Source organism: Pleurodeles waltl, chromosome 5, assembly GCF_031143425.1.
Source record: "Pleurodeles waltl isolate 20211129_DDA chromosome 5, aPleWal1.hap1.20221129, whole genome shotgun sequence".
Lineage (NCBI taxonomy): Eukaryota > Metazoa > Chordata > Amphibia > Caudata > Salamandridae > Pleurodeles > Pleurodeles waltl.
The window spans coordinates 895,199,582-895,216,938 of NC_090444.1; the positions used below are offsets into that span (position 1 = coordinate 895,199,582).

At 43.4% G+C, this 17,357-nt stretch overlaps 1 protein-coding gene across 4 annotated transcripts in view; it reads left to right on the plus strand.

Moving 5' to 3' along the window:
* Positions 1-17,357, plus strand: part of GNPAT (glyceronephosphate O-acyltransferase) — a 443,941-nt gene that overhangs the window by 208,397 nt on the left and 218,187 nt on the right. For all 4 annotated transcript variants that reach the window (XM_069235014.1, XM_069235013.1, XM_069235016.1 and 1 more), the window contains exon 10: positions 10,796-11,044. In XM_069235014.1, coding sequence (XP_069091115.1) covers positions 10,796-11,044 — 249 coding nt within the window. The remainder of the gene's footprint in view (positions 1-10,795; positions 11,045-17,357) is intronic.

Consider the following 17,357-nt stretch of genomic DNA (forward strand, 5'->3'; position numbering starts at 1 on the left):
GTAGCTGCATCTCAGCTCACCATCATCACTCTCATTTCGCCCCTAAGCCGCAGCGCCCTTGGCCCAAACAGCACCAGGGGACCAAGCAGTGACATCTACCTCCTCAGGTTCGGGTCGCAGGCCCACGACCACCGGGGATTTCTGAGGAGCCTCCCACGGATGCCATTTTGAGTGCAGAGGCCGCTCACACGGCTCATCAGACACGGGCTGTTATGTAATCCTTCACATGGCCATGGGGGTAAATTAGCCGCTCTCAATGTGCACACTTTTTTTCGTGCTGGGATCTGCGTTCACTTGTGACTTTTAAAGCGGTATGGCAGAGTAATTGCCAGATTGTGGCTCACAGCTAGCTGAGCTGCACTAAAGTTTAGCCATCTTGTTGTGGGCTCTCTAGCGCATTGGGAGAAACAGCTGACTGGAGAAACATGAAAAGGTAGAGGAATCCCCATGCAGATTTGTTGATTACTGCATTCCTCTGAGCTGGATGGGAAACACACTGAGGCAGTAGAGCCAGGCTCTGCTGCAAACCTTAGTGCTCTTTGATTCATAGAGAGGCCACTGGAAAGGGGTCTGGTCATGTCTCAGGAGGAAGGAGATGGAGATGGGGCTCAAAAGATAGTTATAGGGAGTAGGGCTGAGGTCCTGGGGGTAACCTTTGAGGCACATATCATTGTGGCTTACATCCCTGTGTGACCCACTAGTCACTTCTATGGCATGTGTTATGAAACTATCAGAGTTGAGGTCACTTATGCTGTGACAGATCGCTTTTTGGAGGAAAGGCAGGAAAGAGGAGAGGGCACTTCAAAAGGAAGCAGACTCCCAACACAACCTTCAAATAACTCAGACTCTAAATCACATTTGGTGTCAGGAAATAAAATGGGAGCTTGAGGCTCTCAAATTTTCAGCTTGCCAGATGTGCTGTGTGAGGAGGGAACACTCTGCAAGACTTCTGCCTGTGACCAGGGCTGGAGGCTAAGTCCTGCCAGTCCCTGCAGACATTCCAAGACCAGTATGCCTTATGAGGAAGATCGACGGAGGGAGTGAGGTCCTGTTGGGGATCCTGGCATGTTATTCACTGTAGTGAGGTTGAGGAAACTGCTTCTGCACTGATTGGGTCGTCCATGTGCAGGTTCAGTTTGGTGACCCAATATTCGAGTGACGTCTCCCTGAGGTTACCGTCGTCATCATTATAGCCATGCCGATCAAGGACCCTGTGTACCGTAGGGGGCCGCCGTGAAGTTTGCTGTACCAATTGAACCCTCACATGTGTGCAGTGTGTAAGTTGGCAACCCTGTATGTCAGAGGGGGCTGCCATGAAGAGGAACCTACTGTAGTGCTGATTGGGCTGTCGCCTGGGTGAAGAGCAGGTATGGTGACCCATTTGCCAGAAGGATCCACCTGAAAGAGTCTATGATCGTAGTCTGGTTGATGCCCTTGGTGCGAGAAGAGGCTGCTGTGGTGACCATTTTGGGCCAAAGCCCCTACAGAGGATCGGACCAAGAGGCTGCCTAATTCCTCCTCCTTCCCTTACTGTGGGGAAGACCAAAGTAAACTTACAGTTGCATCAAAGGAACGCCGATGATGCCCAGCTGTGCCCCTCCAGAGGCACATGTGGAATACGCATGAGAGGTAGCCACAAGAGAGGTACCTGCTGCTGCAGGTAAGACTGAGCGAAGGGCCAGAAGACCCTAGAGGAACTTGAATGTCAGTTAGCGCTTCGGCGCATGAACATTTTATGACTTTTCTAATAGAGTTGAAGTGAGACTCCAAACACTCAGACTGCTAGTAGGGCCTTATCTGAATGTCACCCGTAGTGAACGGGTAATAACCACTATTGCTACTGAAAGGGAACTGTGACTCTGGGGGCTGCCTTTAAACACTAAAGCCCGGACCTCAGGGGCTGATGTGTATTTTCTGTGTATGCTGTATTTTAATTTGTGGGCGTATATAAATACTCACTTTGTCATACAAGAAAATATTTGACTTAGCTATCACTCATTACTGAAATGTAATGTGTTTTGAGTTGTGAATCTGTGTTCTATCCCTCTCAAGAAAACCTAGGACTGCCCAACCTGCTGAGAAAAAATTGCTGAAGGGGTACTTGGCCCAGTTGCTCAGGATTCATAGTATGCCTAGCCTCGGAGCATCAGGAGTAAAAGACCTCAACCCCCAAAGTTCTGCCCAGTAGCTCCTCCTTGCCCTGTGGCCCTCTTAAGAGGATTCTGACAAACAGATTTTTCATTAGTCATTTGAGGACGCCAGTGTCTGGATTGTGTCATAAAAGTTTTTTGAGAACATGATAGAGTTTAAAGCAGTCCTCCTGATGCCCAAAGCCTTCTCTCTGAGGCAGTCATTTTTCACATGGGCAACACCAGTGCTCTATTTTACATCAGGACAAAGGTAAGCAAATACCTGCTTCTGCTCTATTGGCTTGTAATGATCTGAGTAAGGGAAGTTTCTTGGGTGGTGTTCCTAATACACCGCCTGTAAAGTGATACTCAGAAGGGGTGTCGCCATACACAGCAGGGGAATTTCCATAATTTTGCTCCACTACCTAAGCAAAAGCTGTTTTGAAGGCTGCTCTCTGGGCACCGGGTCACAAAAAGAGGTTGATGTTGCAGTTACTTGGTCCTCCTTGAACACGTGTTTGGCACCCTGAGATACGACCTCACTGCCCTCAAGCGGGACATTGCGGCAGACGTTAAAGATCTGAAAAAGGACTTCAGTGAGCTGGTCAGAGAATCAGTACCTGGAACAGGCTGGGGACTCCCGTGAGAAGGAGCTGCAAGTTCACAGACAAGAGCTACTAGTGCTAAGGGACAGAAATGAGGAGCTTCTCTATCAATCGGAGGACTTGGAAAAGAGGTCCCGGCATTCCAACATTCGGATTAAGGGGGTCCTACTTGGGGCAGACTTCGGAAGCCTTGAGTCCTGTGTCTTCCGTCTGTTCTGTCATCTGGAGCCTGACCTCATGGAGAAAGAAATAGTGCTGGATCCCATACACAGCGCAGGATGTCCGGCCAAAACCCCTGGAATGCCACAGGACATACTCACCTGTCTGCGCTCCTGTAGCCAGAAGGAAGCGATCGTGGCAGCTGTTTGCAACAAGAATGCTATCGACTTTGAGGGCAATAGAGTCTGGTTGTACCAAGACTTATCTCCGGTCATGCTATAACGCCACAGAACGTGTCCTCCCATCACAAAATACCTGGGGGATCAAGGAATCTGCTATAAATGGGGACATCCGTTCAGATTTACTTTTGCCCAGAACAAAGAAACCAGGAGTGTCTGCACATTGGAAGAGACCCATTTACTGCTGGACTTAGATAAAAGTCAGAGGAAGGAGGGTGCTACCTCACGGCTGAGATCACCAGCAAAGCAACCTCGAGGGTCTTGCAGGTGTTCCTGGCCTGCTAAGAAACATATGCAAAAGCCCTTAGATGTGAAAAGCCATAAAAAATGAGCTGCTCTCTTGCATCAGCTGCAGCAACAGGCCAATGCTTGGGACCTGGACTCTGATTGAGGAGCTACTGGCCATGGGCCATTTGGCACCTGTGGGGCCACTGCAGCAGACCCTGCCACGACTCCAGCTTCACCCCCTGCGGTTACTAGACTATTGATATCAGCAGACCTCCCAGTCTCATGGCATACCTACCATTGGAGATGACCTTTGTTGGATACACAGACCATTGGATGCTTGTTCTGTCCCCCAGAGAGGACCTACCCAGTTCTGTTGTCATATGCTCTTTTTTCCTCATATTAGCTTGGCAGCCCCATCTCTTCCATTTGCTCACCGTACACTCCTCCAAATATGCCCCATCATTAGAAACCCCATGATTCCAATCTCTTCTCATGCCTACGCTAGCACCCCCAATAAAACAATCCCATGATTAAGATCCTGAGCTGCAACACATTTTCTGGGGAATGTGTTACACACACAGGCGGAGCTACCTGCCAGGCTGCCATTCCTGCAAATCGAAGTGCAGGGCTACGCCTTCACGATTGCCACATTGTGTGCTCTGAATGACCATCAGGAGGCATTTCTGAGGGATGCCATCAGACAGGTGATAGCCACTACAGACAAGAACATCCTTCTGGGGTATGGCTTTAATGCTGTTTTTGATGCCTCCCTGGACAGGTCAGTGCACAGGATGGGACATGCGGGACCTCTTTTGCTAGAGTCAGCAATGGCTCTCAGACATGGGACTAGTAGAAGTATGAAGAAAGTGCAATCCCCAAGTGAAGGCATATACATTTTTCTCATCTTTACACCAACCATATGCGAGACTAGATTTTTTTCTGACTTCCCCACACCTCACCACAGTTACGACATAGGTGGATATCGGGGCAGTGGCTTTCTCCGACCACTCACCCATAATATTTACACTTCAGCTACCCCGTACAGGGCCCCACCAGCGAACATGGCTCTTAAATCACAAACTCCTCTCCTAGGCTGCTAATATCTCTGAGATTACTGAATCCAGCACTCAATATGAGGGCAGCTGAGGGATACTTAGCCCAGGCGCCTGTTATCCAGCTCCCCCAGGGCAAATCTTCCAAATTGGACAAGGATATACAAACGACTGAGGTACTTGCTGCCATACAACGACTGCTGCGGGGAAATGTGCCCAGACAAGTCAGGTTCAATTCTCATTTCTATAAAACCTTCTCAAAGATCCTCGCGCCACTCCTAGTTCGTCTATTCAGCTCCTTTAGTGATACTGGGGCCATTACAGATAGCATGAAATTGGCCATCATAACGGTCCTCCCTAAGCCTTGTAAGGACTTGACACAATGCATGTTGAACCGGCCTAAATGCCTATTAAATGTGGACGCAAACATTTTCACTAGCATACTGGTGTTTTGCCTAGCCCCATTTATGCAAGGCCCCATTGACCCCGACCTACCTGGGTTTTATACCGGAGAGGGGTTGCAGTGATAACACCAAACATCTCTGCCACCTTTTAGATAAAGCACAACATGCGAGCTTGCCCGCACTGCTTCTGTCTGTCAATGCCGAAAAGGCCTTTGACTGACTCCACTGGCCATACCTACAATGTGTACTTGCCAAATTTGCGCTCAGAACTATACTTAGGCATCGGATTGGATGTAGCTACGCCCATCCTAAAGCTAAGGTCGGGTTCAATAGGTTGTTGGCATGTTCCTTTGAGATAGCCTGCAGAACCCACCAGGGATGTCCACTGTCCCACTTTTATTTGCCCTATACATGGAACCCTTTGCAGAAAGAGTGAGTCAGCACCCACATATAATTGGTGTTTCAGTGTGAGGAAGGGACCATAAGTTGTCCTTGTATACTGACGACGGAATGATTTTGGTGACGCAACTACTTGCTTCCTTGCCACACCTCATGGGGGAGAAGGAAGATTTTGGAAGGAGATCTGGCTTCAAAATTAAGTTTTAGAAAACACAGGCTGTCAACCTAACAATCCCAAAAGCAGATCAAACCACACTAGATTTTTTCTGTTTTGACTGGACCACAAAGGGGGTGGGGTACCTAGGTCTATGAATCAATTCTATCCCAGGGTGCACTGCCCATGAAAATTATGCCATGCTTCTCTCTAACACCAGATCAGACCTGTCCACCTGGAAGAAATACACCCTGTTATGATGGGGGTGATTGTCCACAGTTAAGATGACCTTACTTACCAGGGTCCTATACATCATGCAGACATTACCCCTACAGCTGCCTGCACACATACTAGACAAACTACAGCGCTTGTTAGAAGATTTTGTCTAGGTGGGGAAAAAGGCAATAATGGTGAAGAAACTGACATACATGAGTAAGGCAGAGGAAGGTCTGGGTGTGCCGAACTGAGATATTATCAGGCTGCTCAACTTCGGTAAGTTGTAAAATGGGCCAGAGCGAGCACTGAAAAACATTGGTGCTTCATAGACAAGGCTGGTGTCTGGTTACACATCTGGGAGGTTCTGTGGCTCCCTAAACCACAGTGCCCACTGGGAGTTCCTCTCTACCCAGTGGTTCGAGCAACAACAAGTGTATGGGACAAAGTGCAGAAATAACACCATCTCTCCTCCTGTGTTTCCCCCTTAACTCCGCTATTGAGTAAACCGGATTTTCCTCTGGCATCCCGGGGATCTGTATTTCTATGCTTGTAGGAAGCTGGTTGTAAGAGGGTGGGAGACCACTTTGATTTATAGGGGATCAGGGACTTCGCTCTTCTCCAGACTGACTAGGGCCTTCCCTCTTCGGCATATTGGCAATACCTTGCCATTTGCCATTGGGTAACGCAACCCCATATTCAACCTTATGCCAGCCGACCTCTTACAAAAAATGGCTCCTCACACGCCAATCCGACAAAGGAATTCTTTCGTACATCTGCACATTCCTACTCACGACTGCCAAAACTCCAGCACATCGGAGATGGGAACAGGAATGTGAATGTAGTTCAAACATCCCCCCACCCCCACCCTTCATGAATAGCATGACATTGTACACTGAGCATGTGCCTCAGCCTGCAGTATGTCACGTAAAGAAATGTTACTAAAAATAGAGCACTGTTGGTACTACACACCGGCTAGGGTGGCTAGCTGGAGACCAGGAGGGGATCCTAACTGTTGGAGGCAATGTGGCCAACCTGGTACCTTAACACACTTACTCTGGCACTGTCCCTAAATCCAAAGGTTCTGGATGGGGTCTTATCTGACGTTGATGAAATGTACGACACTGATCTACCTGAATTTCCTAGCTATATTCTACCCCCTGAAATCTGCATGAGAGTGGGCTATTACGCTATCCTTAGGTGCAGCCAAGCTGGTTCTGCTATCCTGTTGGGGCACTGAAACTGTACCGACACACTTAGATTGACTCCATAAACTATGGAAACTTCTGGGGATGGAGAAACTAATGGCGGTAGCCAGCCACACTTTACCACAATTCGATAAAACTTGGTCCCTGTATACAGTTCATATTGGGTGAGTTTCAGGAGTTAACATGCCCCATCTATCTTCACATACTGCTGCTCACGCACTCGACTCCTCCCAGTGAATGATCCCCTAAAGATTTGCTTCACCAGGCCTCCCCCATGCGAGTTGAGAGTACTCTACCACGTTTTTCTTGGCCCTGTCAATCCTATTCTCTCCATCCTTGTCCATCCCTTCCCTCCCCTTCCACCCTCTTGACTTTGTTACCCAGTGTTGTTGTTTCTTTTTGTTCCCCACCGGCTAGTGGATGTAAGTGGGAGATCATTGTATTGCACTGTGGTTAAAATCAATAAAACAGAATTAAACCTAAAGTGAACCTTAGTCATAATGTCCTCCGCTCCAACTTTGCTGCCTGAGTTTAGCTCGAAGTATACGTCTAGACAACCCACTGGGGCAAGAAATTGGAATTTGCCTTTTGAATGGGCAGCTGACTTAATTCTTTGAGCAATTGTCTGTTTAAGGAAGTTTCTCTGTTCCTTCTATCTTATTTTCCTGCTTGTGAGAATCCAGCAGACACACAGCCAACTCTGTTATCATTGCTGCATCTTCAAGCGTGGGGCAGATTTTCCTCAGTCTTCCATTTAGTCCATAACTTCTGCTCATTTGTGCTACATGCTACCATGTATTCAAGTGCCCAGTTGTCAGTGGTGTTCTTATACTGCATATGCCATTTTCCTTACATGAGACATCATTGTCATTGACTCCACAATATAGAACATAATTGGTTGATCCAAGCAATTACCAATCTACCTAAGCCATTAATTCTTTGTATTATAGTAAAAGATGTGCTTGGTGTTATTCACGTTTTCGTTAAAAGCATTGTAGCATGCCATTTCACAATACATTTCACGTATTTGTAAACCAACTGATGTTTAAATCCAAGCTGGAACTTGTTAACATACCCAAAAAGACTAAACTTCACTAATTACCAAACCACTCTTCTTAATCTTACTAAAAATGTTCTGTTAACTGTCCTATCGTGGAGTCATTTCTGTAAACTTATCTCCAGCTCACATTGATTCATCACAGCACAAATAATTGCAATGCATATAACTATGTCAGTGCAAGAAGGTCCTCCAGACTGCATCAGATTTTTCCTTAGTCATGATGGAGTGTCTAGCCATGTGTTCCCATTATAGCAATGATGCAAACATTCCAGTAAATATATTCCATAGAAACTATTATTGCACCGTTGGAAATGCATATTAATTTCCTCTATACACATCTGCATTAATTTGACAATTACATGCCCCAGCTTCCCGTTTATCAGATGCTCTGATTACCACAGTAAAGTAAATTTGGGGTTTTGATGTATTGAAGTGAATGGAGCAGTAACAACTATCAGAGTCATTTTGACCCCACAGCATCCCATATATCCAACATACACTTTGTTACTTGATTTATGTACATATATTGCTTGTCCCCATTTAGCATCCATAATAATCTCCAGAGATCTTTCCTTCATATGTCCTTCTCCATGAGCAACAAATATTTTTGGAAGTGACACCAACCTATTTGCCTATACATTTGTTTAGCTGCCTAAAATTATCAAAGCTCTTGTGTACATCAAAAGTCCCCTCAGCTTTATGATGATATCAGAATCTGGGTTGCCTTTCTGAGTTCGCAGTCTTCTGTTGCTTAAAACTCTTTCAAAGCCTTTTCATGTACTTCTACTGGTAGAGCTCAAAAATGGTAATCTTAGAGAATAGTTGGAGGAGACATTGGTGTCTAGTACACTTGTTGTTAGACGTAGTAGGGTCTAAGGAGATGAGTGCGCAAAGAAGTTACTTAATTGGGGGGTACATTGATACATTCCTTCTGTATATGATTAGCTTTCAATTTTCCTGACTAGTGGTTCTTAACTTCAAATGCAATATTGTTAACGCCGAACCTTCTTTGGTCCCTTTAAACAATAATCCCTATCTGCTGCTTCTCCCATGCCTTTGGTTGAGGCTCTTGTGTCTGGTCTTCTGCCCTTAGGTTTGATTTGGCAAAACTTTACAGATTCCATGATGACATTAGACCAGCACAACCTTTTGTGGGATTTTTGACTATAGTAAAACAAAATTTCTATTGCTGCACCCTTTACTAAATCTGGTTCTAGTACATATTCCACTCAAAATGGAGAATTCCCAATTTCCAGGTTTCCTCAGTCTAAGAGTCTGACGCCTTAATCGTCTCCTACATAGAAGTTTATAACTGATTCAGATACTCACTATTGAATTCTACTGAGAAAAGTACCCTAGTTCTTCTGTAATAACGTTTTGTAGGACAATGGAGGTGGGGGAGAATACCTCCATGCGTCTTTCTTTCGGGTTCTCTGAAAATGGAGTACAGGGCAGCGTATAGGTTTCTTCCCACTTCCCACTCAGAGTCTATTTCCTGTGTTGCTGGCTGTTAGCAAACTATGTCCTGTGGCCTGAACAGCCTAGGTCCAGAACAGAAAACTGTGTACCATTTTCAGTTTATCGTACCTGTGACTCCTATCTGCAGAAGAGCCTACAAAAGTAAGACCGAGACTAAGGATGCTCTTCTTGGCACTGCGGTAAGATTTTAAAACTTGTAAAGAGCCACTCTGTTGCTGTCTCGGCCATCCTTACTCTGAAAGTAGAATAAATTCAGGCTTCCTTGAGCCAATGGTTAGACGTTTCTTGAAGTTTAAGGAGGCTCTTCTAATCTAATCATTTTAGTGACAATGTTTGCTACATTCGGCTCTTGCTGATTGCCTTTATTTGGGTTTTTTGATAACTTTTGGTCCATGGAGTATCTCACTGCTGTGACTTAAGTAGAAAGAGAAGAGGTGAACATCCAGTGAGACGACAAGGTGAGTGCTGGCTGTCAGGAAGACATGCATAAATGGCAGCTGACTGGAGAGCTTGGTGGAGATTGCATCAACAAACCAAGTCTATATGTCAAGAAGCACAAGCTCCCTGCAGCAACTGTAGATCGTTCCTTGGGTCATGCCGCTGCACAGGCTCTAACATTCCAAGACCTATGGTGAGCCTGCCCGTTCCTGACAATGTCTTTCTCTCCCTATCCCCAAGTACCCTTCTGTGGTACCTGTATTCTCCTATCCGTAAAAGAGACACCAATATTTTTCTCTTCACCCTCCACCAGTGTGGCTATGGTATGTAGTCTACAACTGGCTCCGCATGGTTCCAGAACCTTTTGTAACATCTTGGTAGCCCTCACTGTTCTAGAGATAACTTTTAAAGTTGTTGTTGGGCACTCACTCCCAGTTCACCCTCTGGCCAAGGTCTTCTCCTGTTGATCCTCCGCCAGGGTAAGACAATGACCAGAGTGTGAACTAGGAATTGGTACCAAACTACAACTTTAAAGGGGTTACCCACTGGACCCGCAGGTTCAGAAAGGCCCGAATAGGAGCTGAGAAAAATCAAATAAAATATAATCTCTGCAATACCTTGGTGTAAACAACGGAGATAAAATTGTAACAATTGTTTTCCTAAACACATTCTGCAATATAAATCTTTTCTCTTAACAGTTTAAACATATCAAAGTATTCAAGGTGAAGTACGAATCTGCGGCAGAATCTCATGACTTGTTGTTTTTTCTGCTAAATGTTATGTCTAAAATACATTTACTTCTGCCTTTAAATTGATCTATAGTCTGGAAAACTGAGCAACAGGCCAGTTCTAGCAATGTTGGAGAACTCCAACTTTTTGTGGCAAGCATTTGTATTATGGCGGGATTAACTCCAACCCCTGTACTTTCTCACAATGTGTGTAATATAAAAATATACATTTTTGTCTTCATTTATTCCAGTACATATTCTGAATATTTATAATGTTGAATATTTTTCTGTTTCTTTCAGATAACTTGCCGGCTGGTAAAGTTGTTCGGTCTAGTCTTGCTGTGCACTCAAATATATTTAGCATTCTCGATGGTCGAGTTGTTCTACTTGATGAAGGTGACTCTGCCACTGTGTTGACCGAGGAACTGGTAATGAAGAATGCCGTTACTAGACTAATGTGTGCGTTTTACCGAAACCAGATGGTAAACATCTTTGTGCGGCCAGCATTGGTGGTGATAGCCTTACAGATGGCTGAGAATTCCCGGAAAGGTATGTTACTGAATGTTGTTCATAATTACTAAATGCTGTAATTTTTGTACCAACCATAAAAATAAGATTGAAGAATACATTGAGTGAAATTACCGCTCGGGCAATGATTTGAAGAGAGTTAGTGTGCTGTATTGATAAGACAGTCACAGGTGTACATGGAGCAATACTTGTTTATTTTAGTTTCTAACTTTTAGTAACTTTTCAGGTAGCAATCTCCTACAAGGAACAGGAGATATTTTCAGTACAACCTCTCCCTGCAACTGTCACTTCAGAACTACAAACATCTAAAACACAAATCCATCATAACAGTCCACAACCACATTATATTGTACGTCCACCTTCTTACAAAGAGAGCATCAGTGACTAAATACACAGGCGTGGCCCTTAATACAAGGGTAGTTGATATAAAGGGTGCAGGACAGAGTTGTATTTCTCTAGCTCTCTATCAGGTCATGGCTAGTTGAGCTAAGCCCATTTCGATTAAGTAAATCTACTGGGTCTGGCACCCCAGTATTTTGTCTGGAATGATATCATTTGATTTTGGCACTATTAAAGTATAAAATCCTGATGTGGTGTGTGAGGTACTTTGCCGACAAAGTCAGAGATGCAACTTATTCTCATTATCTACGTTTTCAAACTAGGTGTGCACTTGGAGCAGTCTAAAACCCAAATTATCCACCTCAAGTACTACATACCTTTTAATCCAGAAACCCATTAGTTCTATCTGTGGAAGAGAACTGAATGTTGCCAGGATATGTGTATCTCCTTCCATAACCTAAACCTTTAACACCTCCCAATGAGGCTTACTACTTAAAATATGCTTTGCCCCCCGGTGAAACAGAGGAGATGGTTATTGGGGTATGCCTTCTTTACCAAAGCTCTACTCCTTCTTATTCTCTCCCTTCTGTCAAACTGCTTCACTTATAAATGAAAGAGAAGAGAACATTGTCAGGGTATGTCCTTCTCCCTCCATGACCAGCTCCCGACTGATTGGGTGGGTTCTTTTAAACCCAATATTCCTTCCGTTGCGCTTACATTTTGTCAAACTTCTATTCTGAATATAATGGCAAACCTGTCCAAAGCACATTGGACCAGTCCCCAATGAAGAATCAGTTATGGGCCGGTTAGGGTCTAGTCCCATGAACATAAATACCAGGGTGAGTCCTGTGTTTTCTCTTCCTGGCAGTGTTTCCATATTCCTACACTTCCTGTATGTTCTTCTCCTGTGACCCTGCCTTGGGTTAACTCCAGTAGGATCAGAACACTACAATAGTTTTGGAAGGTGACTCTCAGAAATCTGAACAGACCATGATGACAATATTCCTGCATTATGTGCATGTGCAGTTTCTGCAGCTCTTTGGGGGCTCTTTCTTATTGACAATTGTAGTGTCCTCCCCAGCCTGGGTACCGGCCAATGAATATGCTACCCACAGAGCTATGTATTACACGTTTGTTCTTTTGTGTTTAACGTTCTAAATCTGCATTCACTCACCACATTCTAACACTTAGGCCTCAGCTCTACCAAGTTCTTAAGGCCTCAAAAGGGTCATTCACACTCACAAGACACTATAAAGATGTAATGGGGTCAGAATTTTAATGTTATGTTTGTATGGTTTTAAAAAAATTTATAACATGTTTTATTTATTTTCTAATCATTACAGCTTACTTATGCAACCCAAGAAAAACATTTCCCCAAATCTACCCCTACCCACCCATTGAGGTCGTCGCCTAGATTACTCTAATAATCACTCACCCCAACCTTTCCAAATTTTGCCAATTTTTTAGGGTATCCTCGCTGTTTATAAATCACCTTTTCCTGTGAGCCACTGAGGATCACAATTTGCCTGCTACTTGTCTCTTAGCCAGAAGAAAACTCAGATTAAATGACAGCCACTGAAAGCAAGATACATCTGATCCACTACATTTCCCCAACAATATTAGTTGGGCCCCCGGGTCCACCTGAATGTCAGTAGTGTCCTCCAACCTATGGGTTGCCCATTCACAGTACTCACAGAGAGTCGGACAATCTCACAATGTATGGAAGACGTAGCCCTCTGCCCGCACCTTCCCTTAGAGTTCGCCTCCAGTGCTCCACCCTGTTTATGTAAGAGCACCCTGGCATAGTATACCCTGTGCAAGATCATGTGCCATTCTTTAGCAGGCCATAATCACTATCTATCTTGGGAACTGCAGTGCATCTCCCCAGTCCTTACCCTCCAGTTCTTCCACATCCCTCAGCAGTCTGGCCCTCAGAGGTTCCATGCCCCTTGCGTATTTCTCATCAGGGTCTTAAAGGTGAAAGAGATTGCTTTGGTGTTATTGGCCCCTCCAGCAGTCTGTACTCCAGAGGTGAGTTCTTCGTAACATCCTCGTCTGATGCGATTATGGTTTTCTTATAATGTATGATTATTATGTATCTGTTTTTATGATCATATTTAATGCTCAAATAAAGCTTGATCGATTAACTGCTTCAACATTTCCTGAATAACAATAGTATTGTTTTTTTTCTAGAATAAGTAAACATAATTTAGCTTCTGAGTTCTCCTGGAATGCCAGTCCATGATAACGCAGTATACCCACCCTACCTAGCTCTTGTGATGGGTGTAGTTTTTGCTGATGATTGGTTTGCTGATTGTAGGGTGCCCAACGGGAGATGATCTTAATGGTAGTTAAAGGTAACAGGGTCTAGTGTTCTGGTCTGGTCTACAGTTCTTTGACACATCGTCTGTTTTCAATAGGCAGCAAACGGAGATCCATCACAAGGGGGTGGGCTAGGTTCCTTATGTGCTGATCGATGATTCTGGTGGCATAGGTGTGAACTATTTATCCCTTGCCACGAAGATCCAGTTATAGTGATAACATTTCAGAGTAGTGATGGTCCAAATAATTGTTTTCCTTTGCTTGAAAGGAAGAATTTGATCTGTGTGTTTGGCCTATACAAGTTGGTAGTGTGTACTTCTTGATTAGAAACCCCACTTGGGGCCTGAAAAAGAGAGGCTCTTACCTACAATAACGAATGTGTTTCTAAGTCCACTCAAAAGGATGATGTGGGTTGAATTAAAGGTTAAAAGTCTTTCTGTTTCAATCGAGTGGCAGATTATTTGCTTTCATTTGTGCTTGCACCTGCTCAAGACAGATATGTTTTTGTCTGATCCATTTTAGTATTGACTTAACTTGATGTGAATTTACGTTTCGTCCTCGTACATGTGCTGAGAAATTACATACAATCAAATTATCTTTGCCATGTCTATTAGGTATATATTGAAAAGAATGGGAACTGTTGCCCCGAGAAGGACTCCTTTCAGGTTTTTGAGCCTTCATCTCTGCCATGTGTGTATCTGAAGTGAGAATACTGTTAAGAACCACTGCATCCAAAACTTCGTTTTGGTATAGGCCGGAAATCAGAATGCTGTAATAGACCATGACATTAAGAAACACTGAGGTCCAGCATGATGAGAACTGATTGTGAGTCGATGTGAAGGGCGTGAAGCAAACCATAAAGAGCTTTTGATAATTCTTGTTTTGTCATGTACATGAACCTGATTGTTATCAGTCTTGTATCAGTTTGGACATCTTTTATATGATGAATGAACTCTGGCATATGGGTTTATATGCTAATTTTCCTGTTGGATGCTGTGAAATGGTCATCAGAAGACGTTTCATCTTAGAGGAATTACATCATTTTGTGGTCTTTTTTTTTTTTCAGGGGGATCAAAGATGTTGACGCTACAATCCAAATGTTAAGTAGAAGCATCTATAGCCAGTTACAACTTGATAGGAAAACGACTTTGGCTATGTTTTGGTTTTTCCATTGACAGATTTGGTGTGTAGATTGTTGCAGAAGGCTAGGGATAATATCTGAGTCTCAAACTTTATCTCATTGAGTGAATAATCTTTCATAGCTCAGGCGGGCTGTTAATTACATTTGTAATCTGTAGAGCGCAATAATAATACTTTAGTCACAAACGTACTTTTTTGTAGCTTATATTTTGCATGCAACAAAGTAGTTTATTTTCTGGACGGTCTGTATTTATGCAAAATCTTCAGATCTTCTCATGTGTGAGTAAATACATGACTCATTTATCATCAGGCAAGTTATTTGATTTGAGTTTGCCTTTTTTCAGGGTATTGTTAATTTTCAGCTATACCTTTCCCTAGAAGACACTGATCAGGTAGTTCTATTGAGATTGTGATGCATAGGTTTTAGTTAGTTTGTGTCATAATAGAAGATTAGTTATTGTTTTTAGGTGAATTGTATGTGTTGAAGAGGATTGACGCTTTCTGTGCCCGGATTTGAAACAGTTAACAGTGCATTTTGGCATAATGAGTTTTGTGTGATACTTAATTGAATGGGGAAAGTGCGAGCCTGATTGGAAGTAAGCATAGATAACAAGTGAAATGCATGCAGTGAACACTACGTGGCCTAAAACTGGATTCTCTTTGCGCTGTATAGAGATGAGATTTAATGGATTTACTGGTGTCAAATTTTCTAATTCCAAGCCGTGAAGTCCTGCATGTCCCTACAATCTGAACCCAAGTATCTTTGAAGTTATATTTGATCTGGGTACGAGCTAAGACTCTTACAATCTTTAGCTAATGGGATTTTTAATTTACATCTGCAGCAGATCTTGGATTTCTTTTCTTCGTCTACAGATGGGACTATAAGTTTACCACACCTGGGTTTATAGTGGGTTTCAAGTCCATATTTAAGCAGATTACTAGCCATTTTTGTGTTTAATACCAAACAGAGAACATAGACTTTGCTGTGAGGAATGAGCAAACTCGTATTGATATGTCTGAAAATAATATTTCTTTAGATATCCCAGATGTGTATTAATTAAATTTTGCTCCCTCAAATCAGCCTGTAGTTGACTTATAATCACTATTCACAGTTGGCTCTTGTAAACTCACATTTATCAGTCTAGTGCACTTCAATGTGGATTTTTAGATTTGTGTTGTTTTATTGGGCATTACACAACAATATATGCAATATTCCAGAGACTCTGAGCATGCAACGAGGCAAAATAAATGATTTCATTAATTATGCTCAGAGATGTTAACTTCAGGATAACCTCTGATTATCTCCCGGTGGGAACTTGGAGGCGAACCTTAAAACGAGAACACCATCAAAAGAGGCAGTTGCAGTACTGCAAAGTCCACAAATATTCTGAACCACGCTCCATTGAAGGCTCTCACAAAAGCAAATAGCCACCTATTTGGGGCCCAAACAATGGCTTGTCATGCTTTTAGTTACAAAGAAAAAATAGGCAATGTAAGTCGAAGATGGTCAGCTGTCAACTTATTTCAGAACCACCATAAATGCTTTGGCTGCCATCTCTTGAGTGAACTTGTTGTGTTTTATGAATATGGAGCACTTAAATTCTTACTTGGTGTCCCACCAAAACCTTTATGTTGCAATTCAGGATTTCCTTTCTGACCTCCACTAGGGACATTATAGAGTCAAAAATTCTATGTTAAAGTAAAAAAAGAGAAGCATTCAATGACTCCAGAAAGCACTTCACTGTGGTTTACCAAACAATTAGCACTGTCTCACAAGCCCCTGTGCCAAACCACCTTGGGGCCTTGTTGGGTAATCTGTAGGCTCAGTTTATCTTTACATGCTTACTTTGGTCTTCTGCGTTTAATTTCAGTCTGGATTTTTATTATTTCATGAACTAAGTCTTTATCAGTTAGCGAGTAGTGTAAACCTCATACTGTCAGTGAGTCCATCAAAGCTCTCAACCCCGTTCTGGGGCCCTCTTCAGTCAAGACTTCCCCTGCTTTAGTCCCTTTTTAAATATGTAGTGAATGCAAGTCTCTGGCTCAAATAACTAAATTTTCTCCTGGTTCCCTTTTCCTTTGCCATAGCTGTCTGCCTGTGAACCCCAGCCATCTCCTCCCCATGAGGGATTTGTGTGTCATATGTTTGTCATGCCACCTGCCGTGCCAGCTGGGTGATTTCTCCCTTTCACGTACCACATACTCTCACCTGTCACTGTGTCAAAGCTCTACTCTGTACCTTCGCTGTGTGGGCACACCATCCTGCATGCCTTAACAGTTTTGAGAGATGGGGTTTATGCCAGCAACACACATTTTCTAAAGACATGGGTTTGTAAAAAAGAAAAAAAAAATGCTACTTTAAGAACTACGAGGGATTCCTGTTTAGCACAGGGGCAGTAGTGTAAGGTCCGGCGGTGCATTTTAGAGCATATGTTAACAAGTATGACTAAAATGTGGAGTGTAGGTTATTGTCTTGAAATTTGCTCTTGAATTAGGATTCCAATTTATGTGAAAATACTGCACTTTTTTCGAG